Genomic DNA, 25,679 nt, shown 5'->3' on the forward strand with positions numbered 1-25,679 from the left:
GCCAGTCAATGCAATTTTAATCGCACTGATCGCTGTATAAATGTGAATGGTCCCAAAATCGCGCCAAAATTGTCCGACGTGTCCGCCATAATGTCTCAGTCACGATAAAAATTACTAGTAAAAAAAATATTAATAAAAATGCCATAAAACTATCCCCTATTTTGTAGACGCTACAACCTTTGCGCAGACCAATCAATAAACGCTTAAGGCGATTTTTTTTTTTTTACCAAAAATATGTAGAAGAATACATATCGGCCTAAACTGAGGAAAAAAAATGTTTTTTTAATATATTTGTAGGGGATATAGCAAAACGCAAAAAATATTGCTTTTTTTTCAAAATTGTCGCTCTTTTTTTGTTTATAGCGCAAAAAATAAAAACCGCATAGGTGATAGAATACCACCAAAAGAAAGCTCTATTTGTGGGGAAAAAAAAGACGTCAATTTTGTCTGGGAGCCACGTCGCACGACCGCGCAATTGTCAGTTAAAGCGTCGCAGTGCCGAATCGCAAAAAACCCTCTGGTCTTTGGCCAGCAAAATGGCCCGGGCGCTTAAGTGGTTAACGATGCATTTGCAACTGTATGCAACAGAAAGCTCTGTTTTAACTTAATGTTTATTTAGGCTTTTTATGCTGACTAGCTGGAGAATGTTTTGGGGAATGGTTGTACGGTTTTGAATACCAGGGGTGATCCAGGTTTTTAGGGCTACTCCCTGATCAGTTTCATCCCTGGAGATGCAGCCTGCTTTTAAAATCTACCCAGCAACTCCCTTTTGTATATTATTATTATTTTTACACAGGATTTATATAGCCAATAGTTTGTGCATTGCTTCACAATATAAAGGGAGATAATACAACAATATAATTCAATAAAAGAGGGTTAGGAGGGCCCTGCTTCTGGGAGCTTAAAATCTAAGAGGTTCAAGTTATAATTTATTTTATTTCCTATTTGTATTTTGTTCATTTCTATTGAAGGTCAACATTTTCTGTGCAAAATATTTTTAATAATGCAGTTCAGGCGACATAAGGAGAATGTTTTTTGCTGCACTGAGAAACATTGCACATAATATAGGCACAATATAGGCTGAGGCACATTAGCACTGAATCAAAGTGTCCCTTGAAATCATTTGAAAATGTTGGCAGTTGTGCTTCATAGGCTTCCAGCTGAGACCATCAGTGTTTTTCTTCTATGCGGGCCACAACTGCATCAATTATGTGCTGTTTTTTCCCCAGATCCAATTAAAACAGTTATCTAAATTTAAGAGTATTTGCTTTTAGTGGCTAAATGTGTGTGTTTGTTGTTTTTCCTATGCAACCCAAATCGCAGCTAAACATTAAAGTTATCCGCTGGGCAGTGTAACAGGTTTGCTGTAAACAGTCTTTACTTAAAGGAATAGTCCATATTTTTGCAAACATGTAAGAAATATGACATTAGCAAAATAAGATGCGGATTTATTAAACTGAACATTGAAGCCTGCAGATTTATCAGTGCAGTCCACTGGAAGTGCAATGTACAGGCTCTTGCATGATTTACATTCCAGCCCCAGGTTGGTACGGCGGTGTGGAGATCTTCTGTTATGGATCTAGAAGAAATAATCAATGCACTATAAGTGTGGTGACATCGCCGCACTTGTGATGCATTCAGATCTGCAAGTCCCTCTGCCGTATTGACAGATGGGACTTGTGGTCTTTTCATTCACAGATTCCTGTAAATGGAAAATATGGCTTTGTGGGCAAAGCCACGAACAGCCACACTAAATTAAAAAATCAACAGAATGCTCCAGGGAAAAGTACCCGTGATTCAATTATGTTGGGGCAGTGAGAACTATAAAAAAAAAAAAAATCCAAACGATGCTTGATTTTCATCGAAGCAAACAAATTAATAAAACAAGTGGACTATCAAAACATGCTGGCACCATTACACAGGTGCCCCCAGCCTGGAAAAAAAATGTACGTTAGTGAACTTTTGGGTCCAGCACCACACACCCGGGTAGCTCTTCAACAAAACTGATCTGGCGAGAACAAATGTCAGTTAAATTTGCAAAACTAATATTCTTCACAATAGTAAAAAATCAGACGGGTTAGGTTACCTGCTGTAGCACCTTCTCTGTGAATATTTCTTGCAGTCGGGATATTTCAACCACCTTGCCTTCTATTTGCCTGCAAAAAAAGTATCACAGACAGAATCACATCTCAGTCAATAAAAAGTTCTGAAATAACCTTAGTCTGAAATCCACATCCAGAATGCCAATGTAATAAATTATTCTAAAAGACTTTTCCATTAGTGGTAAACTGGACATATGGCCAGGCTATATACATTCAAGTATTTCTACAAGTCTTTTCTTCAACATTTCTTCAAGTCCTAACTGGCCTCTGTATCTTCAGGCACCCAGCAGCAACTTATCCCCAAATTTCACACAGTAGAAGCACTGAAATTGTCAAAAACCTTAGTCGTAACGGTATTTCTAGGAGTCTTTCAGGACAGCACCTGGAGAGAGCGTAGCTCCACCCGACTTCCCAGGAAACACTGCGCAATGTCTTTTAAGGCAGGACACTTCCACCATGGCCTCAGTCATAATTGAGAATCCTCCAGCCATGCTGAAAGACAGAATCAGAAAAACAGACAAACACAACATAACAGTGCAGGTCACAACGGAAACCATTAGAGAGGGTAATAGCTGCTGTCCTGAAAGACTCCTAAAAAATACCGTTACCGGCAAGTCTAACGAAGGTTTTCTCAAAACGTCTTTCAGGACAGCACCTGGATATGATCAGCGAGAACTTACTACAACGTGGGACCACCGCCTGCAGGACCTTCGGGACGAAAGCCTGCTCCGTGGCTGATGGTAAATCGACTCTAATGCCGGATGAACGTAGAAAAACTCCTCAATTTTGCTGTCTTACAGATTTGTTTGCGTGAGGTGCCAGCCCTCTCAGCCCAGGATGTTGCGACTGCCCTAGTTGAATGGGCCAAGATACCTTCTGGGAGTATCTGCCCTGAGGTCGTATAGGCTTCTCTACTGGTCATCCTAAGCCATCTTCCTATTGTTCTTTTGGAAGCACGATCTCCATTACGTGATCCTGAAAACAGCACAAAAAGACAATTCAATTTCCTAAATTGCTTATTTAACTCTAGGCATTGAAATAGACATTTCTTTACATCCAGTGTGTGGAAAACTTCCTCTTTAGGACCGGCTGGGGATGCACAAAATGTTGGCATAAAGCCTGGGTCCACCTTTAGAATTATCCAGTCTGGAAAAATCGTTAAGGGTTCGACCACAGAAAAAGCCTGCAGCTCACTAACTCTTCTGGCAGAGGTGACTGCCACCAATAGGGCTTTTTTAAAAGTCCAATCCTTTATTGTAGTGTTTTTTAGAGGTTCAAAAGGTGTTTTAGTTAGACTCTGTAGAACCACTGAGAAGTCTCAACTTGGAAAAAATTTGATAGGCGCTGGTCTTGACCTAGCCAGGGCCTTAAAGAAGCTAATTGTCAACGGCTCTTGTGATAATTGCGTTTCCAAAAAAACGGATAGCGCTGCCACCTTTGCCTTCAAGGTGCTAACCGCTAACCCTTCTCCATTCCATCATGAAGAAATTCCAGGATGGAAATTATCTACTGCTTTGCAACGCACCAGGAGTTGTAGCATTTCCAAACCTTGAAATAAATGTCTCTAGTGACCTTCTTCCTGCTATTCAGCAGTGTAAAAACTTTTTCTGATAGACCCCTATTCTTCAGGATCTGCTCTTCAGAATCCAGGCTGCTAACCTGAGCTGGCTTACGTTTGGATGAAGGATGGGCCCCCGATTCAGTAGATCGTCCCGCAGAGGTAATATCCAGTGAGGTTCTGCCACCAGGTTCAGAAGCGTCAAGAACAATATCCTCTTGGGCCAATAGGGGGCTACAAGTATTAGTTTTGTGGATTCTTCCTGAAATTTTTTGAGGACCAGAGGTATTAACTGGAAGGGGGGAAAAGCATAACACAAAAGGAAGTCCCAAGGCTGGGCCAGAGCATCCAAGCCCCTTGCCTGATCCCCTCTGTTCAGGGAAAAATAAGACGGAACCATCGCGTTCGAGTGGGTCGCAAACAGATCGATCTGCGGAATGCCCCACTTGTTCACCACCATCTAAAAAACTTGATAATTTAGACTCCACTCTGATTCTGACATTTTCTTCCTGCTCAGGAAATCTGCTATCCAATTCAAACTGCCCTTCAGATGCATGGCCGACAGGGACACCAGATTCTCCTCCGCCCAAACTAGGATCTCCCGAGCTAAAGTCAGGAGAACCCTGCTTCTGGTAGCTCCCTTCTTTGTTACATAGGCGACAGCCGTGGCATTGTCGTACAGGATCTGAACATGTTGGCCCCTGATCGTCTCCTGGAACCAAAGGAGCCTCATCAGAATTGCGTTTAGTTCCCTCCAATTGGATGATCTTTTTTGCGTCTAAGCTTGACCAGGTCCCCTGGATAAAACAACACTCCAGATGTGCTCCCCACCCCCAGGAACTTGCATCTGTCGTTAGCCTTCCACAATTTCCTCCTCACTTGTAAGGGAATTGTGAATCATTTTTCGAAGGGTTCTTCGTTATTCCAGTTTTGCAGAATTATCTGCTGCAGCTCACTTGAGTGGAGGCGGGCCCATTGAACAGCCAGAATAGAGGATGTTAGGAGACCCAATGTTGACATAGCTGACCGAATCCTAACTGGTGAGCTTGTACTGAATCTGTTTTATTGCTCCCAGGATCTTTTCCCTCCTCTCTTCTGGTAGTAAGATCTTTTGCTGAACTGAGTCGATGTTATAGCCCAAAAACCTTATCACTTGGGAAGGAACCAGATTCGACTTCTCCTTGTTTAGGAGCCAACCCAAGCTTCGCAAGAGGTGTTCTGTTCAAATTTGTCAGCAGCTGTTCTATTGAGCTGGCAAACAGAAGGAGATCCTCTAGATACGGAACTATCATAATTTCTTGAATCTCCAGAGGCGCCAAGGCTTCCGCCATGATTTTGGTGAAGATCCTCGGGGCTGAAGACAAACCGAAAGGTAGGGCTCTGAACTGCAGATAGGATATCATGCCCTCTGAGCTGACTGCCAAATGCAAAAACTTTTGAGAAGCCACTGCTATTGCAACGTGAAGGTAAGCATCTCTGAGATCGATGGAAGCCATTAAACAGCCCACCGTGAGAAGCTTCCTTACGGAATAAATCATATACAAAACTTTTTGCAGCGAATGGATCGATTTAGCAGTTTTAGGTTCAAGATTAACCAAAACTTTCCTGAAGGTTTTTTTACCAAAAAAACATGAGAATAAAACCCTGGCCCTTCCTCCTCCTGAGGAACTGGGATAATCACTCGCCGCTGCCTCAGGTCTTATAAAAGGGACATTATTGCTAGGGCCTTGTCCTACACTCTGGGGATCCTTGGTTACAAAAAACAATTTGGAGGATTTTCCAAAAATTCCAGTCTGTATCCCTGGGAGATGACATTGAGGACAAACGGACTGTATGTCACCACTCTTCACAGAGGGAGGAAGGGTAGAAGTCTCCCTCGCACAGCAGGACCACCATCACTGGCTTTTAATTGGCTGTTCAGGCCGCCTGAAAAGAACTCAAGCCCTGTCTCCCCCCTTTGCACATTCCAGGGTTTCTTATAACCTGCTTCTTTGAACGCTTGGGTTTGCTGAAAAGGACAAATTATTTTTAACTAAGGGTGCTTTCTTTTTCTTTGCTAGAAAAGCCTTTTTCTTTTCTGTGATCCTATACAAGATAGCCTCTAAGTCAGGGCCAAATAACAGATCCCCAGTAAAAAGGAGCCCACAGAGCTTCACTTTGGAAGCAGAGTCCCCAGACCCAATCTTTAACCAAAAGGGCTCTTTGTGCCGAGTTCACTAAAGCTGAAGTTCTGGTAGACATCCTGATTGACTTCGCAGCGGCATCTGCTACATACTCCACTGCCTTTAGAAGAACCGGAATGGTGTCCAACAGATCCTCTCAGGAAGTACCTCCCTCGATGTGCTCCTTTAACTGTTCTAGCCAGTGTTCAAAGTTCTGGCTACCACAGTTGAAGCCATGGCTGGCTTGAGATTGGCCGTTAACTAGTCCCATTTTTTTTTTTTTTATAAGGGCATCGGCTTGTTTATCCATGGCATCTTTTAAAGTGGAGTTCCACCCAAAAGTGGAACTTCCACTCATCAGATTCCTCCCCCCCTCCGGTGACACAGTTGGCACCTTTCAGGGGGGAGGGGGGTACAGATACCTGTATATTACAGGTATCTGTACCCACTTCCGGCATAGATAGCCGCAGAATCTGCGGTTATTTACGCCACTTCCTGCTCCCTCCCCGCTGCCTGCTGGGAAACACACGGGTCCCAGAGGCAGCAGGGACCATCCGTATTGCGCTGCGCGACTCGCGCATGCGCAGTAGGGAACCGGGAAGTGAAGCTGCACGGCTTCACTTCCTGATTCCCTTACCGAAGATGGAGGCGGCAGCACCCGTGGATGGAGAGACGCTTCGGCCTCGGGTGCCGACATCGCGGGCGCCATGGACAGGTAAGTGTCCATGTTTTAAAAGTCAGCAGCTGCAGTATTTGTAGCTGCTGACTTTTAAAAAAAAAATTTTCGGCGGCGCTCCGCTTTAAGATGCCCATATCCTCAAAAGCTAGGTCAGTATTGTGAGAAACTTGGGAAAATTCTGCATCCATTCGGCCTTTTGTTCCACACATGCCACTTGTCCTCATCAAAAAGAGAAACCTTAACTTAAGGGAGCGAGAGAAAAATGGAGCCCTCTCTGGGTCCTTCCATTCTCATTTGACAGCCTCTGAAAACCTTGTGAACTGCAAAAACTCTGTTTAACCTCCCCAAGGCCCTCAAACATTTTATCATGCAGGGATAAGTCAACCTTATCCTCCTGAATGCTCAGGGTGGTATGAATGGTTTTAATCAAATCATCCACCTCCTCCAAGGATAATTTGTATCTAGATGATCTTCTATCTGCATACCCCTTATCCTCATCCCCTGAGACTTTGGGGGAGATGGCCCTGCTTACACCCTCTTCCTCTTAGTCACTATCCTCCCTGGATACTGAAGTGGACAGCAGAAGACTGGATGGTACATTGGCCTGGCTCCCTGATTGGAGCACTGGGTGCTTGTCCAAAAAGGAGTGGAAAGACTCAAAAGTATCCGTAAGCTCCTTTTATAAGGAGACCATAAGATCCGAGCTTTGAGGTGATTCCTGTTTTAGCAGGCCGTCTATACAATCTTTACATAGAGCCTTCTTCCAGGTATCCTTAAGACCCCTGTCACACCAAGGCGTTTTTGCAGCGTTTTAGCGCTAAAAATAACGCTATTAAAACGCTCATAAAACGCTCCCCATGCATCTCAATGGACCCTTTCACACTGAGGCGTTGCGCTGGCGGGGCGTTGAGAAAAGTCCTGCAAGCAGCATCTTTGGAGCAGCTTTTGGGAGTTGAAAAAAGCTCTTCAAAAACGCCCCTCTCCATTGAAATTAATTGAAAACGCCTGAATAGCGCCTATAATCCGCCCTGAACTGTAGAAAAGTCACATGGTCTCACAAAAAGGTAAACATGCAAGCAGAAAAGAAAGCATCTACAACAACAGGACTGAACTTGTGGGAAGGTCAGAATGATTAAACAATGCCAAAAAAACAAAATTAAAGTGCCAAAAAAAAGAATTAATTCCAGAAAAATGAAGATTTCAAGTAAAACAAGACACTGCTTGTTACTTTACAAGACACTGCTTGTTACTTTACAAGACACTGCTTGTTACTTTACAAGACACTGCTTGTTTTACATGATCTCACAAAGGATAAACATGCAAGCAGAAAGATAGCATCAATAACACATGCTTCAATAACGCTTGAAAAACGGTGTTAAAACGCCTGCAGCGTTTCGTTAATTTTACCGCTAGCGCCCCTAAAACGTGGTAAAAACACGGTAATAATGCTAAGGCGTTTTAGGGCATTTTTGTAGCGCCTTGGTGTGAAAGGGGTCTTGGATGCCTTGCAAGAGGGGCACATTTTCTTAGGAGGAGTAGGAAGGGCATGCTTTAATTTCTTCTCCGTGTTCTGTAATAAAATAGAGGAAAAAAGGGAGAAAGCACTAGATTAGGACCTAAACCATAATCCCCATTCTTTGCCCAAGGATACCCAACAGTCCCCCCCCCCCACAAAAAAGAAAAGGGGGGGGGAATGATCATCCAACCATACCCCTTTGTGAGGTAACCCAAGGGGTATGGTGCAGGTTCCCCCCTTTCCTATACATAACACCCATGGGAAGGGAGGAGAGAAAAAAAAATAGCCCTAAAGGCAACATCTTTGGAACCTCTGACCCAGCTTATCTGGGCTTGGCTGGCGCCTGTGGCTCCTGCTCCCGCCATTGCCTCCATGACCGCAGAGGACATTGTGGTCATACTGTCTCTTTTTTAAAACCCCCGGTCTCTTCGCCATTGCGAAGACCGGACGTGTACGCCAGCCAGGGCCCACCCCCCTCCTCCTGCCTGCGTTCCACAGGGGAAACAGAAGCCACGCAGCCGACCGGAAGTCCGGCCCCTTCCGAAAATGGAGTCACCCGCCATCGGAACCCGGAACGAGTGGGGGCCCGGGAAGCCCCTGGCTCAACGCTCAGGGTTGGAACAGACCCCCCGGGCCGGTCCCCAAGCTCTCGCCGAGCGGAAAAAAAGAGGGGTGGTCCGGAACATCTCCCGCCCGGCTGGGAGGATGCTAAAAAAATAAATAAAGTATGCCATGCTCCCATACACAGGACCTCTGCCTGGAGAGAGCGCAGCACACCCGCAGTTCCTCACAGCTCTTCCACCATGGCGGAGGAAACACTACAACTGAGGCCATGGTGGAAGTGTCCTGCCTTAAAAGACATTGATCGCAGTGCTTCTTGGGAAATTGGGTGGAGCTACGCTTTCTCCAGGTGCTGTCCTGAAAGACGTTGTGAGAAATATACTTTACAGACAACCTGATGCTTTAGTCAATATTTTTTATTAAATATATATGTACACCCAACATTTCATATTACTGATGCACTATATTGCCAAAAGTATGGGGACACCTGTCTTTACACGCACATGAACTTTAATGGCATCCCAGCCTTAGTCCGTAGGGTTCAATATTGAGTTGGCCCACCCTTTGCAGCTACAGTGGGGACAATAATTATTTGATCCTCTGCAGATTTTGTAAGTTTGCCCACTTGCGAAGAAATGAAGAGTCTATAATTGTGCATTTTAAATGATAGAGACAGAATATCAACCAAGAATCCAGAAAAAAATACATCATAAAAATGTTATAACCTGAGTTGCAGTTCAGTGAGTAAAATAATATATCAAATATTTGACCTACCAACCAACAATAATTCTGGCTCCCACAGACTGGCTACAGTATGTGCTCTTGTGGTACACAGATTAGTCCTGTCAATTTAAGAAGGTGTTCCCATTGACATCTTATGTGTATAAAAGACATCAGTTCACAGAATCTCTTTCTTCCATTCAAACTCACCATCATGGGCAAGACCAAAGAGCTGTCAAAGGACATCAGGGACAAGTTTGTAGACCTGCACAAGGCTGGAATGAGCTACAAGACTATCAAGAAACTTGGTTAGAAGGAGACAACTGTTGGAGTGATTATTTGCAAATGGAAGAAATACAAAATAACCATCACTCGCCCTTGGTCTGGAGCTCCATGCAGGATTTCGCCTCATGGGGTAAGGATGATTATGAGAAAAGTAAGAAGTCAGCCCAGAACTATGTGGGAGGAGCTTGTAAATGATCTCAAAGCAGTTGGGACCAAAGTCACCAAACAAACTATTGGTAACACAATACGCTGCCATGAATTGAAATCCTGCAGCACCCACAAAGTCACTTCCTCCTCACGAAGGCACATGAACAGGCCCATCTGAAGTTTGCCAATGAACATCTAAATGATTCAGAGAAAAATTGGGAGAAAGAGCTGTGGTTAGAGGAGATGAACATTGAGCTTTTTGGAATTAACTTGACTCGCCATGTTTGGAGAAAGAAAAGTGCTGACTATGACCCCAAGAACACCATCCCTACAGTCAAGATGGAGGTGGAAACATTGAAGATGGGTCTGCCAGCATGGCAATGACCCAAAACATGCCAAGGCAGCAAAGCACATTAAGGTCATGGAGTGGCTTAGCCAATCTCCAGACCTAATACTATAGAAAATTTATAGAGGGAGCTGAATCTTTGAGTTGCCAAGTGACAGCCAAGAAACCTTAAGTATTTAGGCTTCATGTACACGGGACGTTTTTACAACCTCTCCTGACTGATTTTAACTTGACAGATAGTAACCCACGTTTAAAACGTCTGTTTTGCCACGTTTAAAAATTGTTAAATTTTTTTTCAAAATAGCCAAAAATGAAAAACGCCTGTAAATGAAATGCGGCTAAAGGCAAGTTACTGTGTTTAGAAGCGTTTGGCGCTTAAAATGCCTCTAAACTCAGCTTCTGAACCCATTCTTTTGCATTCCAAAGCCTCTAAACTCAACTGCCTAGAAACGACTGTTAACGACCCTGTGTACATGCACTGATAAGATAACATAGAGAAGACTTCAGGAGCAGTTGAAAAAAATGCCCAACTGCTCCTAAACATCCGTTTAGCAGCAGCAGTGTGCATGAGGCCTTAGAGAAGATCTGTAAAGAGTACACCAAAATCCCTTCTGAGATGTGTGCAAACCTGGTAAACAACTACAAGAAACGTCCTACCTCTGTGCTTGCCAACAAGGGTTTCTCCACCAAGTACGAAGTCATGTTTTGCTTGGGGATCAAATACTTATTTTACTCACTGAACTACAACTCAATTTATAACATTTGTATCATGTGTTTTTTCTGGATTTTTGGTTGATATTCTGTCTCTATCATTTAAAATACACCTGTGATAACAATTATAGACCCTTCATTTCTTTGTGAGCAAACATACAGGGGGATCAAATCATTATTTTCCCTACTGTATATCAGCTTCAACTCTTCTGAGAAGGTTGTCCACAGGGTTTAGGATTGCGTCTATGGGAATGTTTGACCATTCTTTCAGAAGTGTATTTGTAAAGTCAGGCACTGATGTTGGACGAGAAGGCCTAGCTCTAAATCATCCCAAAGGTGTTCTATCGGGTTGAGGTCAGGACTCTGTGCAGGCCAGTCAAGTTCCTTAACCCCAAGTTCCTCCACCCCAAACTCGCTCATCCATGTCTTTATGGACCTTGCTTTGTGCACTGCTATGCAGTCATGTTGGAACAGGAAGGGGCCATCCCCAAAACTGTTCCCACAAAGTTGGGAGCATGAAATTGTCCAAAATGTCTTGGTATGCTGATGCCTTAAGGGGCAAAGCCATAATCCCCCCTCCACCAAATGATTTGGAGGGGTGGCCCAATACATTTGGCAATATAGTGTGGATGAGCGAGTTTGGTGTGGAGAAACTTGACTGGTCTGCAACCCGACCTTCCAAAGATAGAACACCTTTGGGATGAATTAGAGTGGAGACTGCGAGTCCAGGCCTTCTCGTCCAATATCAGTGCCTGACCTAACAAATGCGCTTTTGGAAGAATGGTCAAACATTCCCATAGACACACTCCTAAACCTTGTGGACAGCCTTCCCAAAAGAGTTGAAGCTGTTATAGCTGCAAAAAGCGGGCCAAATCAATACTGACCTCTACGGACTAAAGCCTCATACACGCAGTACGATTGTTGGCCAACCGAGCATCTGATTTTTGTCAAAAGGGTGTGTGCCAGGATCTTGTCTTGCAAACCAACGTTTCATAACTGTCGTGCCACAAACACGAACGTAGTGAAGTACTACGAGGAATTTCAGCTCTTGAGCGCCACCCTTTGGGCCTCTTCTGCTAAGTGAGCATTGATTCCAAGCATGCGTGTTTGTACTTTCGACTTTTGTGTGACGATTTGTGTACTGACCATAAGAAAATCAGATGTGAAGATGTTGTCCACTGAAAACTTACTAGCCTGTCATCGAACATTTGTTGGTGGAAAATTTGGACAATTGTCAAAAGGAGCGTACTAACAGTAAGATTTTAGGACACCTGTCTGTCAACAATCAGACCGTGTGTACTAGGCTTTAGACTGCGGAAGCCATTAAAGTTCATGTGCATGCAAAAGTATGTGTCCCAATACTTTTGACAATATAGTGTATGTGCCTGCTGTACCATGTACTTGTATGAAAATGTAACCTGTTCTCTTCGTATTGCTTCCTTTGTGAGAAATCCCTGGTGTTCCTGCCAGTCCCTCTGCTTTCCTATTAAAAACGGACCACACTAAGCAGGAGAACACACCATGGTCAGTTCTTTAGTCTGCTCTCCTCCAATGATCAGACTTCTGCTGCTGTTTCATCTTCCTCACATCTCTGTGCTACTGTGATCACTTATAAAAGAAGGGGGGGGGGTATTTATAATGTTTTTTATATCTATACACACACATTTTGCCTTTTATTTCTATTTTAAACTTACTGGGTTGTTTTATAAAGTGTGCGTTTACATACATTTTAAGGCATACCTGTAAAAGACGTAAGTATATACTTACCTTTCCTGCTACCCTTAACACCTGTGCTGAAATTCGCACTGAAACCGCGCGCTTCCTGAAGTGCCAATTTCCTGGATACCCTGCAACTCTTACAGACTCCTCCTGTTGACCTTCATATCACTACTGGATCATGTGATGGGTGGTCAGCAGGAGGAATCACTGGAAGCCGCGGGGGTCTCAGGAGATTTACACACCTGGACATTTTAGTGCCAACTTCAGCACAGGGTTTCTCAACATCGGTGCTGAGTTTAGTAGTGTGGGCAGGAGGAAAGGTGAGTATTTAAAATGTTCTTTTATAGGCATGCCTTCAGTAAAGACAATAGTGAAAAGAGTAGATTTAAAGTGTAATTAAAGGCCTGTCCTGTTTACCATTCTCATCAAAAGTGAACGTTAAAGAAAATCTAAAGAACACTAATAGAGGGGAAATCTTCCAATGGGGACGCTAGTCCTGCTGACCCTGGTGACATACCAAGAAGCAGGCTACAGATGGATCAAATCTCAGCTGGTTGAGCATGGACCGTTTCAATCCATTTATGGGCAGGCTGGTTGTATCCAAATCGATCCATCGATTGACTTGGGTACAAGCAGCATGTCAGATTTTTAGCATGCGATTATTGCCAATGGCTAGAGCTGCTAGCAGTAAATCACTGTGTTCTACCGGCAGGGACGCACCCCCCCTTACCCAGAGGAACACAATACCTCCACAGTAGGGATTCCCTATCAACACTGACTGTATTGAAGGGGGGAAATCTAGCGATTTTCTTTCCTGCAATTTACTCTCGCTTCCTGTTTTGGCTATGGGACAGGAAGTGAAGGGGAAAAAAAAAAAAAAAAACTGGCGGGGGTTATAACCTTCCTTTATTCTATTCCAAATGGAAAAAAAAAGTTGCCATTAGTTACATTTGAATGTCCCTATAGACACTAAAGATGCCTCAGAGACTGTCTTCATCAATATTTAGGTCTATGGAGTATCAGGGAAGCCTGCAGAAATCTCCAGTGTTTGCTTTTCTTATTGAAGGCAAAAGCAATCAGGAAGGTTCTATAATCAGTTTGATCTTTAGGCACTGAGAGGTTTTGGCTGGTGGTGGTGGTGTGGGCAGTTACCTCATAGACATGGGACAATGCACCACTTGAAATGCAGTAAATGGGTAGGAGATAGCAGAATATAATTTGAGCAGGGTCTCAGAATGTCCTGCCTGCTATAGAATAGTCAGTATTGGCAGGAGAACATTCCATGAGTCAAGTAATAAACATTCTGCTCTCCTAGCTCCAGAGAAACAACACCCACACCATACCTATTAATAGCTCTTCAGTTACGTGTTGCCATTTTCATGTTGAGCCGTGTTTTTCTTAATGGTAGACATGAATTATCCTCTTATTTAATCGGTCAGTAACATTAGGTTTACTGGCTTGCGCTAACATGGACTTATAAAGAGGACGTGGAAGATGTGCAAGGTGTATTTCTCTACTAGTAGTTTACCTGGTATAAACATTGTGGCAAACAATAATGCCTGGTACACACGGGAAGTTTTTTTTTTTTTTGGTTCAACCCAGTGGACCAAATGAAAAAGTGATGTTAGTACAGCAATCTCCCTCCGCCGAGCTATTGTGTTCTGACAGGGGGATGATCCACCGCCAGAAGACAGTGATGAGCGCTCGCAGCCATTGGCTACTAGCATTTATTGGATGCTGGTTTTCCAGCATGCACATTCCTTAGAACCGGCTTCTGTTGGACAGGCTGCTTTACACACAGGCAGAATGTCAGGCGGTTTCTGTTGAACTGGCCTGTGTACCAGCCTTAAAGTGGTTGTAAAGTCACTGAGGACAATTACTAGAATTCCCTCTGTTATAGCAAGCTATGATGTGCAATGTGTCTTCTTTTTAAATTATGAAGCTAAAGGAGCACTGCTGTGTGGTCACATGACCTCCCGCCACTCTCCTTCCCTGATCTTAGGACTACGGCGGGAGGGGCTGAGATTCCCCTCTGATGTCACCCAGGAGGTCACGTGATCGCACAGCGGTGCTGTGAAATAAGGTATTTAGCGTCATATTTAAAAAAAAAACAAAAACACACACACACACTGCACAATATAGCTTGCTGTATCAGAGGGGATACCAGTAATTGTGCTCAGTGACTTTATAGCCACATGGAATAATGTCAGGAGGTTCACAGAGAGGATGAGTGGGGAGGAGATGGGATCTCACAGCACAGACTATTGAGCTGATAGGCAGGGAGGGAGGGGGAAAGAACGACCAAACAGCAGGATGATGGACGCAAACTGACCACCGTATCATGGATCAGCAGCCATAACTACATTGGAACAGGCAGGACTAACCAGATATTTTACAGCATAGAATGGGACAAATGACACAGCAGAAGCACTATGCTGTTTATCGTGCTTTAAACAGGATATTTTTTTTTTTATTGGGTTACAACCGCTTTAAGCTCATCTGAATCTGGCCTCATCACCCAAACAAACCAGGACAATAATTTCCTATCCAAGTGGTTGCTTTAAGGAATGCGAGAAGACATAGTCAGGATTTGTATACAGTGGGCTCTTTGAAGAAGGCTTTGTCATAGAAATGAACCAGCTTGTCTTTAAACCTGCTTACATTCTAGAAATACATTTGTAGGGGGATCAATAAGAGTCTGTGACCCTTAATTCTCAATTCTGAAAATCCAATAATCACCTGCCATTTCCAAAGAAAAAGCCTTTGTTGCCCATAGTAAGATAACTAGGTTCATCCAATCAATTCCATAATTGCTAGAAGAAAAGTCGGCGTGAAGGACTTATTTTTCTTTTAAGCAGAAGTGGAACTCTCAAACTACAAATAAGGTTAAAGTGACAGTACAATTTAGGGAAAAGAAATGCATAGACTGCACAGCCTACTCACTCATTTCAGTCTCCTAAAGTGGTTGTAAAGGCTGAAGGTTTTTTTTACCTTCATGCATTCTAAGGGTAAAAAAACCTTCAGTGTGCAGCTCCACCACTCAGCCCCCACTAATACTTACCCAAGTCCAATTTTGGTCCAGCTAGTTGCACGAGACCTGAAGCTCTCCCAGGTCTCGCTCTCCTGATTGGCTGAGATGCAATGGCTGAGCCGAGCTCTCTCTGTCTTATGGACACAGAGAGCCGGCTCAGGAACAAGCACGCACGAGCGCCCACACAGCAAGCGAGGGACCAGAGAAGACGTTTGGGGCTGAGGGGCCCAGAGAGCCGGTGGGGGACCAGAGAAGAGGATTGGAGCTGCTCTGTGCAAAACCACTTCACAGAGCAGGTAAGTATGACATGTTTGTTATTTTTTTTTCAATAAATGTTTTTCCATTACAATCACCTTAAATACACGTTGCTGTAGTACACAAGCCCATTCTATTATTATACAGGATTTACATATTGCCAACAGTTTAGGGTAGGAAGTTTCAGACGAAGGGTAGCGGTTCTGAAGAAGTCCTGGAGGTGAGCATGGGAGGAGGTGACCAGATAGCTAGAGAGCAGGAGGTTTTGGGAATAGTGAAGAGGGAGGTTTGGGTGATATTTTGTGATGAGGTTGGTAATATAGCTCAGAGCAGAGCTGTGGGTGGCTTTGCTGTTAGCATTTTGAAATGTATTTGTTGGGCAAGCAAAAGGCAGTGGAGAGAATGGCAAGCAAGAGGTAGCAGGCACTAAACAATTGGTAAGGTGAATAGGTCTGGCAGCTACATTCGTAATAGGGGTGGAAAGCTTGTGTAAAGATAGGCCAGCATAGAGGGAGTTTCAATAGTCTTTTTGTTAATCTAGGAATTCCTTTTGCCTACTTACTTTTAAAAGATGAGAGGTATTCCCAACCACGCCCATGGCAGGCTTCTTGCCATCGTCACATATAGAAATCCTGATGTAAGCATCAATAAAATAACGTTTCCCAACCACCAACCATATTAAAACCTGCTTTGCTACGGTAAGCAGGCCATACACCAGTAGAATTTTGTTTTAACACTTGACACAAGTCATTAGTCAGAGCGTTCAATCCTGCCATCATTTTATCAACTAATTTTGTTCCAAAAGCCTTAAAATTAAGTCCAGACCTGCTCTTTGCATGGAACCCCAGACGTAATAAACATGTCTTTCTGTTCCTAGCATATGCACATTATAATATCTACGAATTTTTCTGAATGAAAACCACATTCACATTTGGAATTTGATTCAAGATTTTTTTTTATCCAGCTACTTTGACTCTTCTCATCTCTACAGATAAAAATAACAGTCTATTTGACTCAACTAACCATTAGAAAATTGAATGTTATGAAAATAAAAAAAATTCAAACTAAACTCTACTAGTGTATGGCTAGCTTTACAGTGATGGCAGGGAACTGCACCCTGCAAGACTTGATGTTTTAATCTTATCCACATTTTACAGGACACATCTACAGGCAAAGAGGAAATCTAACATTATTTTAATCTGAGAATACTGCAAATGGTTAAAGCGTTTAGTACATAAACATATTTCTGTGCAACTCCCTGTGGCTGATAACAATGCATTGTATATAATGTGTTTTATACAGCTCTGCAGTGCAGACACAGATATGCAGTAAGAACGGGCCTGAGAGCAGATACAACTTATCCACTAGAGAGAGTAGCCACATCCATTAATGTTTTGTTGCCAAGGAAACATACCTATTTTAAAAAATACCTGCACTTATCTGATATTTCTACAGATGTCAATTACATTCAGTACATTTACTCCAGGTTAACCTCTTCCCTGCCACGCCTAGGGAACGCAGGTACATCTGGCTGCATACAACAGCTTGTGCGCTGCTGACAGTCACTGTGCTCCATCTGTTTTACACCAGTCCCCTTCAACTGTCTATTCCTGTATGCAGAATTTGTGATGTTGTCAGGACAGCCAGTGACATTCCTTGAAGGCAAACTTGCCTGTTGAGGTTCCACTGACTCCTCCTTCACTATTGTGTCCTATGATGAGCCACAGAATGCAACAGGGAGCCAGTCCTCCAATGTACCATACATGGAAATCTGTCAGATGTCAAGAGGCCATTGCTCTGAAAAAAGAGTAAAGATCCAACAACAGAGAGTACCTGTACCTGTAGGTAATTTCTTGCAGGAGCTCTAGGGGGTGTGCGAATGCTGCCGGAGGCACGATCGCGTGCTGATTGGGGGGGGGGACCCGAAGTCTGCCGGCCGCCCGCAATCGTACGAAAGAGACACAGAAAGGCGGTCTGCCTATGTAATCAAGGCAAATCGCTGTTCTGACAGGGGAGAAGATAGAGATCTTGTGTTTCTGCTAAGCAGAAACACCGATCTCTGTCTTTCCCCAGTTGGACCGTCCTCCGAACAGTTAGAAAGCACCCAGGGAACACATTTAACCCTTTGATTACCTGTTAACCTCTTCCCTGCCAGTGTCAGTAGTACAGTAACAGTGCATATTTTTAGCACTGATCACAGTAATGTCACTGGTCCCCCAAAAAATTGTCAAAAGTGTTAGTAAGGGGTCTGATTTGTCCGCCGCAATGTCGCAGTCCCGCTGTTAGTCACTGATCGCCGCCATTACTAGTAAAAAAAATAAATAAATAAAAAATATCCCTTCAATATACACTTATTGGGATGTGTTTTATAGAAGGATATATATATATATATATATATATATATATATAAAATTTTTATTTTTTTTTCAAAATTGTCACTCTTTTTGTTTATAGCACAAAAAAATTAAAACCGCAGAGGTAATCAAATGCCACCAAAAGAAAGCTCTATTTGTGGGGGAAAAAAAAGACATCAATTCTAATTGGGTACAGCGTCACACAACTGTGCAATTGTCAGTTAACCAATTCAGCCCCGCAAGGTTTTCTTACCTTCCTGACCAGAGCAGTTTTTGCGGCACTGTGTCGCTTTGACTGACAATTGCGTGGTCGTGCAAACAAAATTGATGCTCTTTTTTTCCCACAAATAGAGCTTTCTTTTGGTGATATTTGATCACCTCTGCGGTTTTTATTTTTTGAGCTATAAACAAAAAAAATAGCAACAATTTTGAAAAAAAAAGCAATATTTTTTACTTTTTGCTATAATAAAATATATTTAAAAATACATTTTTTTCTCAGTTTAGGCAGATATGTAGTCTTCTACATGTTTTTGTTAAAAATCGCAATAAGCATATATTGATTGGTTTGCGCAAAAGTTATAGCGTCTACAAAATAGGGGATAGTTTTATAGCATTTTTAATATTTTATTTTTTATTAGTAATGGTGGCGATCTGCGATTTTTATCGTGACTGCAACATTATGGCGGACACATCGGACACTTGACACCATTTTGGGACCAGTCATTTATACAGCCATCAGTGCTATAAAAATTCACTGATTACTGTGTAAATGACAATGGCAGGGATGGGGTTAAACACTAGGGGGCGATCAAGGGGTTAAGTGTGTCCTAGGGAGGTGTTCTAACTGTAGGGGAGGGAGGGGCTTCCACTGACATGACAGTGATCACTGCTCTCAATGACAGGGAGCAGTAGATCTCTGTCATGTCACTAGGCAGAATGGGGAAATGCCTTGTTTACAAAGGCATCTCCTCGTTCTTCTGCTGCGTGACACGATCGCGGGCCCCCGGCGGACATAGAGTCCACAGGACTCGCAGAGATGGCCACGGATCGATTTAAAGGGAACTTACCTGTATGCCCATTTTCTCAGCCATGCCATTGTGCTGACGTACATCGTTGTGCGCTGGTCGGCTAGTGGTTAAGGTAACGCAGTACTATATCGCAAAAAATGGCCTGTCCATTACGGGGGTAAGACCTACCGGGGCTGAAGTAGCGACTTCACATTTTTATGTACTTGGGATTCCCTATTTTTATTTCTGAACAAGAACAAAAAAGGTTTTAAATTATATATGGGCAGCACAGTGGCTAAGTGGTTAGTACTTCTGCCCAGTAGCACTAGGGTCATCTGTTTGAATCCCAACCGTGGCACTGCCTGGAAGTTGCACGTTTTCCCTGTGCCTGTGTCTGTTTCCTCCCGGTACTCCGGTTTCCCTCCTATACTCCAAAGACATGCTGATCAATTAATTGGCTCCTGTCTAAATTGTCCCTAGTATATATAAATGTGAGTTAGGGACCTTAGATTGTAAGCTCCTTGAGGGCAGGGACTGATGTGAATGCATATATATATATATATATATATATATATATATATATATATATATATATATATATATATATATATATATATATATATTAACAAACAAGTGATCTTGCGCAGTAATAAATTGTCACAAACAATACAATATAAATGTGCAAAATTGATGTACTAAATCAAGTCCAAAAACATCTAATCCATATAGTTCTTCATGCTAGAGGTGTCTCTAATATGTATTAATTTTGTGCCTTCACACAACTGTTTTGTGATCTCAGAACTCTCACCTTAAACCAGTGAATATCCAGCCTCAAATTATAAAGGAATATCCAGCCTTCAAATATATCACTCCAGGATCTTCTTACTGGTATATTCACACCTTCCTGAAAACTATAGGGTAAACCAGCATCCGGACTCCAAAACACAAGACTTTAAACCTCTACAAAATCCCTATAGGCTGCAAACAATGGCCACATAAGCATCCAGCATGCATGCGTAGAGAGCTCCACCATTTGTTGCCCAAAAATGTAATTGAGTCAGCAGGACCACATTGTGCTCTCCTGCTTAGTGTGGTCAGTTTTTAATAGAAAAGCAGAGGGACTTGCAGGTACACCCGGGATTTCATATAAAGGAAGCAATACAAAGAACAGGATACTTTCTCATCCAAGTCCAGGTACAGCAGGCACATATCAGGAATATGAAGTGTTGGGGTAACAAACGCTTTGAGATTTTCTTCCTTAGGTATATCTCCCCTGCCCAGTAGAATATCACATTATATCTGAATGAAACAAAGATAGTTGTTTACCTTACTTCATCAAACAGACTGTTCATCTCGCTGACAAGTCTCTGGTTTTCCTGCTCAAACTGTAAAAAAAAAAAAAATTAAATAAATAAATATATATAAAATAAATAAATATATATCTATAAAAAAGTGAATGTTCATTTAATAAAAAGAAAGTTCAAGTTAGAAATGTTCATTTATTGGTATTAAATCCTAAATCAAACATACCAGGAACCCCACCTCGCCCTCCCCCCAGTCCCGCTGACCTGATTGGCGGTAATCTCCTGTTCTGAACCCCGGTATAGCCGCCTCATGGCTCCGGGGCTTAGAAATCCTCTCAGCTCTCTCCTCTTCTTTCTCCCCGCTGAGAGGAAGGGCTACGTGGCTTCTGATTGGTCTGCGCCGCCCATGTGACGGTGCTGACCAATTAGAATGCTCCTAAAATGTACCTCCTGACAGGGTACATTTAGGAGATTAAGCTCCGGGGATTACTAAGCTCAGAACGGGCGATTACCGCCATTCAGGTCAGTGGGACGGGGGGGGGGGGGGGGTGAGGTGGGGGTCCTGTGTAATTAAACACTAAAGCTATAGCCGCAGGCAGTGATCATTGTTTTCTGATGGCGGGGAAACCTTCCACTGTCAAAATACAATAGCGTAGCAGGAGGGATTTCCCCATCAACGCTCTGACTGTGTTGATATTGGAATCAAGCGATTTGTTTTCTTTCAACCCGTGGTTGAAGGAAAGAAAACTACATAATCTATGGTCAGCCTTAGCTAGGAGTTTGCAATGTATATACATATAGTTAATACTATCTAAGGTCAGCCATAGATTGAGCAAATTTCTTCCCTGCAACCACCTTGATTCCCCCATCAACACAGACAGTGTTGATAGGGGAATCCCTCCCACCGAGCCATTGTACTCCCCTGGCAGAGGAGAGGGAGAAGCCATCCCTGCTGGGAGAACACTGGGATTATTGCTAGCGGCTATAACATACGCTATCAAATCGCATGTAAATTCTGGCAGGCTGGTTGTACCCAAGTTGATCAAGTTGATGGTACATTCAGCCTATCCATGGTTTGAATCTCAGCTGGTTCAATATGTTTTTATTGCTTGCAAAGCAGAAAACGAGAAAAAAGTAAAGCAGCATAAGGCACTAATAATCGTGTGACAGGTGCAGAACTGCATACAGTACAGTGTACGATTGCATACAATAAAAGGGAAGACAATAGTCAAAATAACACAGCTACAATCTACAAAATGATCATACAAGAGTGTGAGGGCCCTGCCAATAGTAGCCAAACTATCTGCTGCTTCTGCTCATACCAGAAAAACATTTGTAAAAGAAAAATAAAGGAACAGATTATAGCAGACCAAAAATAATACAATATACAGAATCTGGATATATCCAAGAATCCAGGAATAGAGAGGGGGAAAAAAAAAAAGGATAAAAAGTAATGCCTCGTACACACGATCGGACTTTCCGACAACAAAACAGTGGAATTTTGTCTTTAGCTCCACCCTTAGGGCTCCTTCTGCTAATTTCGTGTTGGAAGTTTGGGGAGTGTTGATTCACGCTTTTCTTTTCGTGTTTTTCATTTAGCGCTTTTCATTTCATGCTTTTCAGTTAGTTTCTGAACTGCCGTTCGTCAACCAGACATGTTGTGGAATCGGATGAAATAACGTGTTATTTATTATTGGTCTTGGCATTATTGTTTTGACATTATTTTTTTGGTTGAATAATGATTTGATTTGTAATATTTTCTATATTTTTGGATGCATAGAATGCACTTTTTGGTTAAGTTCTATTGGCAGATAGCATGTCTAATTTTCTTTTCTTTTTTTAATGCACAATAAAAAAAATGTGGAGAATAATACTTGGCTATGTGTTTTACTTCAGACAGTTTGGGAGTAGGCAGTTACATTTTAAAAAAAAATACAATGTAAAATTGACACCAACATAGTTGTGCCTTTGATCTTAACCCTTTCCCGCCGACCGTACGCAGATATGCGTACTCGGCTTTCCGGGGTTATACCGGGATGATGCCCGCAGCTGCAGGCATCATCTCGGTACCGTTGTTTACAGCGGGCGATCGGCTACCCGAGTATAACAACCGATGCGGCTAAAAGCCGCTCGGTTGTTATACCTGAGGAGCGGGAGGGGACACCCCCCCCTCCCGCCGCTCTTACCGGGCCTCCCGTGCGATCGTTCCAGCCTTCTCATTGTAAATGCGGAAGCGACGTCATGACGTCACTTCCCGTTTACTCGGCTGCCAATGGTGCCGAATTTAAAAAAATACACAGTACTCAGAATCGCCATTTTCGGCGATCTGAATACTTTGAAGTGCGGAGGAGGGATCGGGGGTCTTTTAGACCCCCGATCCCTTCATAAAGAGTACCTGTCACCACCTATTACTGTCACAAGGGATGTTTACATTCCTTGTGACAGCAATAAAAGTAAAAAAAAAAATTTTTTTTTTAAACACAATTTATAAAGTAAAAAAATAAATAAAATAAATAAAAAAAAAAAAAAAAATTTTTAAAGTGCCCCTGTCCCCGCGAGCTCGCGCAGCGAAGAAAACGCATACGGAAGTCGCGCCCGCATATGTAAATGGTGTTCAAATCACACATGTGAGGTATCGCCGCGATCGTCAGAGCGAGAGCAATAATTCTAGCCCGAGACCTCCTCTGTAACTCAAACCTGGTAACCGTAAAAAATTTTTTAAAGCGTCACCTATGGAAATTCATAGGTACTGTAGTTTGTCGCCATTCCACGAGTGCGTGCAATTATAAAGGGTGACATGTTTGGTATCTATTTACTCGGCGTAACATCATCTTTCACATTATACAAAAAAATTGGGGTAACTTTACTGTTTGGATTTTTTAAAATTCATGAAAGTGTCCCTTTTCCAAAAATTTGCGTTTAAAACACCGCTGCACAAATACCGTGTGATAAAAAATATTGCAACAATCTCCATTTTATTTTCTAGATTATCTGCTAAAATATATATATATAATGTTTGGGAACTCTAAGTAATTTTCTGGCAAAAAATACGGATTTTAACTTGTAAACACCAAATTTCAAAAATAGGCTTATTCATGAAAGGGTTCAAAACTAGGGGATAATGGTGTTGTGGTAACTTGCCCAAATAAAAAAAAAAAAAAAAAAAAAAAAACACCATAACAACATTATTCTTGATATCACTAGAAAAAAAAAAAAACCTTTGAAAATTAGTTTGCAATAACTCCATCAGTATCACCAGCAAAGCAGCTTCATTATTATCCCATTAAAGAAGAAGAGAATTGTGCGCTGCATTTGGAGATTTCATCATTTGCCATGTCACGAATGTTAATTCTCCATTACAAACGCTAGTTTACAAGACCGACCGCTTCTGGCTCGTCCTTGCTTCCGAGCATGCGTGTTTGTACTTTGGACTTTTGTCCGACGGACTTGTGTACACACTCTCGGAAAATCCAACACATTTGTTGGCGGAAAATTTGAAGAATGCTTGTTGGCAGAAAGTCTGATGGAGCGTACACACGGTCATATTTTCTGCCAACAGCCTGACATCCAACATTTCCCGACAGAAAATCCGATCGTGTGTACGGGGCTTTAGAGAGAAACAGATGACCTAGGGTGCCCTGACATCACAAAGTAAAACATAGTCATTCCTCCAGTCAGATACGCATATACGAAGCCCAGGGTGCCCATGTCTTTTCAAATTGTTTAACCCTATTAGGTAGCACGCTTGCCAGCTTCTCATGCATTGTTATGAAGGAAATTTTAAGTGTGGTATGAGTAAAGGAAACAGACGGTTTCTTCCAAGCTCCTATCATCATACATTTGGCTGCCAGAAAAATAAAAGAAGCTAATCTCTATGCATTGCAGGAAATACTCGTAATAGCTTAATTTAATAGGGCATATTGGCCTACCGCTTCTCCCAACATTGAGCAAGGAAAAAATCCTATTACAATATCCCCTAATCTTAGGACATCCCTACTAAATATAGCACATAGTGCCCCTCATGGGCACTGGCTATAGCATAGAGAGGAGCTTGCGTGCATCCAAGCTAGGCGGACAGGAACAAGATTCCATCTAGTAAGAACTTTCAGGTTCTCCTCGATAAGGGAAATATTTATAATGCCACTTAATGAGGCATTAAATTGTGAGTGCCATATTACCAAAGTCGTATCAGTCAACAAGTTCCTGCCCCAGTCTACCATATAAGATAACTTTTTTGGGGAGAGTAGCAAAAGACCATATATCAATTAGATTTCTCCTCTCTGACCCTTATCCCTATTACACCACTTTCATATGGAGAAAGAGAAGGGCCATCCTGCCCTGCTGACCATAATGATTTCAAAAAGTGGAAAATTTGGCAGAAATGAAAATATTCAGAGCTTGGCAAGACAAACTTAGACATGCAGTGGGCAAGGGTAAAGGGTCCAGTTTGGGTAAAATAGTGCCTGATTCTATATAGACCTTTGTCTAGCCACCATTTAAATACCCAAACATCCATACCTGGAAAGAAGTTAGGATTGTTAAATAAGTAAGCGAGGGGGGTGGGGGGGTGTTAAAACAGAGATTAAGTGGTCATGGGTCAGCAATTTATCCCATAAGGCTAAGGAATGGGACAGGGTCAGGGTTAAAAAAAACTCTGTTTTAAGCTTGAATTAGTAAACTGGGCCAATTTTTTTTTTTTTTTTAAGGCTAGCTGGTAAGTGTGCTGGGAAATGTTTGTCCGTTAGTGCTGTGCGTTGTCCTTCCATGTGCACCTTACTGCAAAGGCTATTTTTAAATTGGGATATTTGCCATTTTTTGTATAGCCTGTTCGCTGAATTTGGCGTGGGGACTCATTGGATGCCTCTAGCTGCTTCTGTGTTCTTACTGGGCATCCAGTGTGTCCCTGTGCCATTAAGGAGTGGGCTCCAAGCAAACCTGCACTTAATTTATCCACTGCTATACTATATGAGCTCCAATTTGGAAACTCTCAATAATAGAGTTAAAGTGACACTAAAGTTAATTTAAAAAAAAAAAAAAAAAAAATAACAAACATGTCATACTTACCTCCACTGTGCAGCTCGTTTTGCACAGAGTGGTCCCAATCCTGCTCTTCTGGGGTCCCTCAGCGGCTCTCTCGGCTCCTCCCTGCATTAGATAACCCCCTAGGAGAAGCACTCTCCGGGGGGTTACCTTGCGGGTGCGCTCCCGAATCCAGCATTCAG

The 25,679-nt window shown here is 42.6% G+C and overlaps 1 protein-coding gene across 1 annotated transcript in view; it reads right to left on the reverse strand.

The window, feature by feature from the left end:
- The window catches only part of STX18 (syntaxin 18), a 252,106-nt gene that overhangs the window by 22,206 nt on the left and 204,221 nt on the right, over positions 1-25,679 (reverse strand). Inside the window, exons 8-9 of the mRNA XM_073610225.1 lie at positions 20,480-20,538; positions 2,087-2,156 (exon numbers count right to left, since the gene is read on the reverse strand). Of these exons, the coding sequence (XP_073466326.1) occupies positions 2,087-2,156; positions 20,480-20,538 (129 nt within the window). The remainder of the gene's footprint in view (positions 1-2,086; positions 2,157-20,479; positions 20,539-25,679) is intronic.

This window comes from Aquarana catesbeiana, linkage group LG01 (assembly GCF_042186555.1).
Source record: "Aquarana catesbeiana isolate 2022-GZ linkage group LG01, ASM4218655v1, whole genome shotgun sequence".
In the NCBI taxonomy this organism is placed as follows: domain Eukaryota; kingdom Metazoa; phylum Chordata; class Amphibia; order Anura; family Ranidae; genus Aquarana; species Aquarana catesbeiana.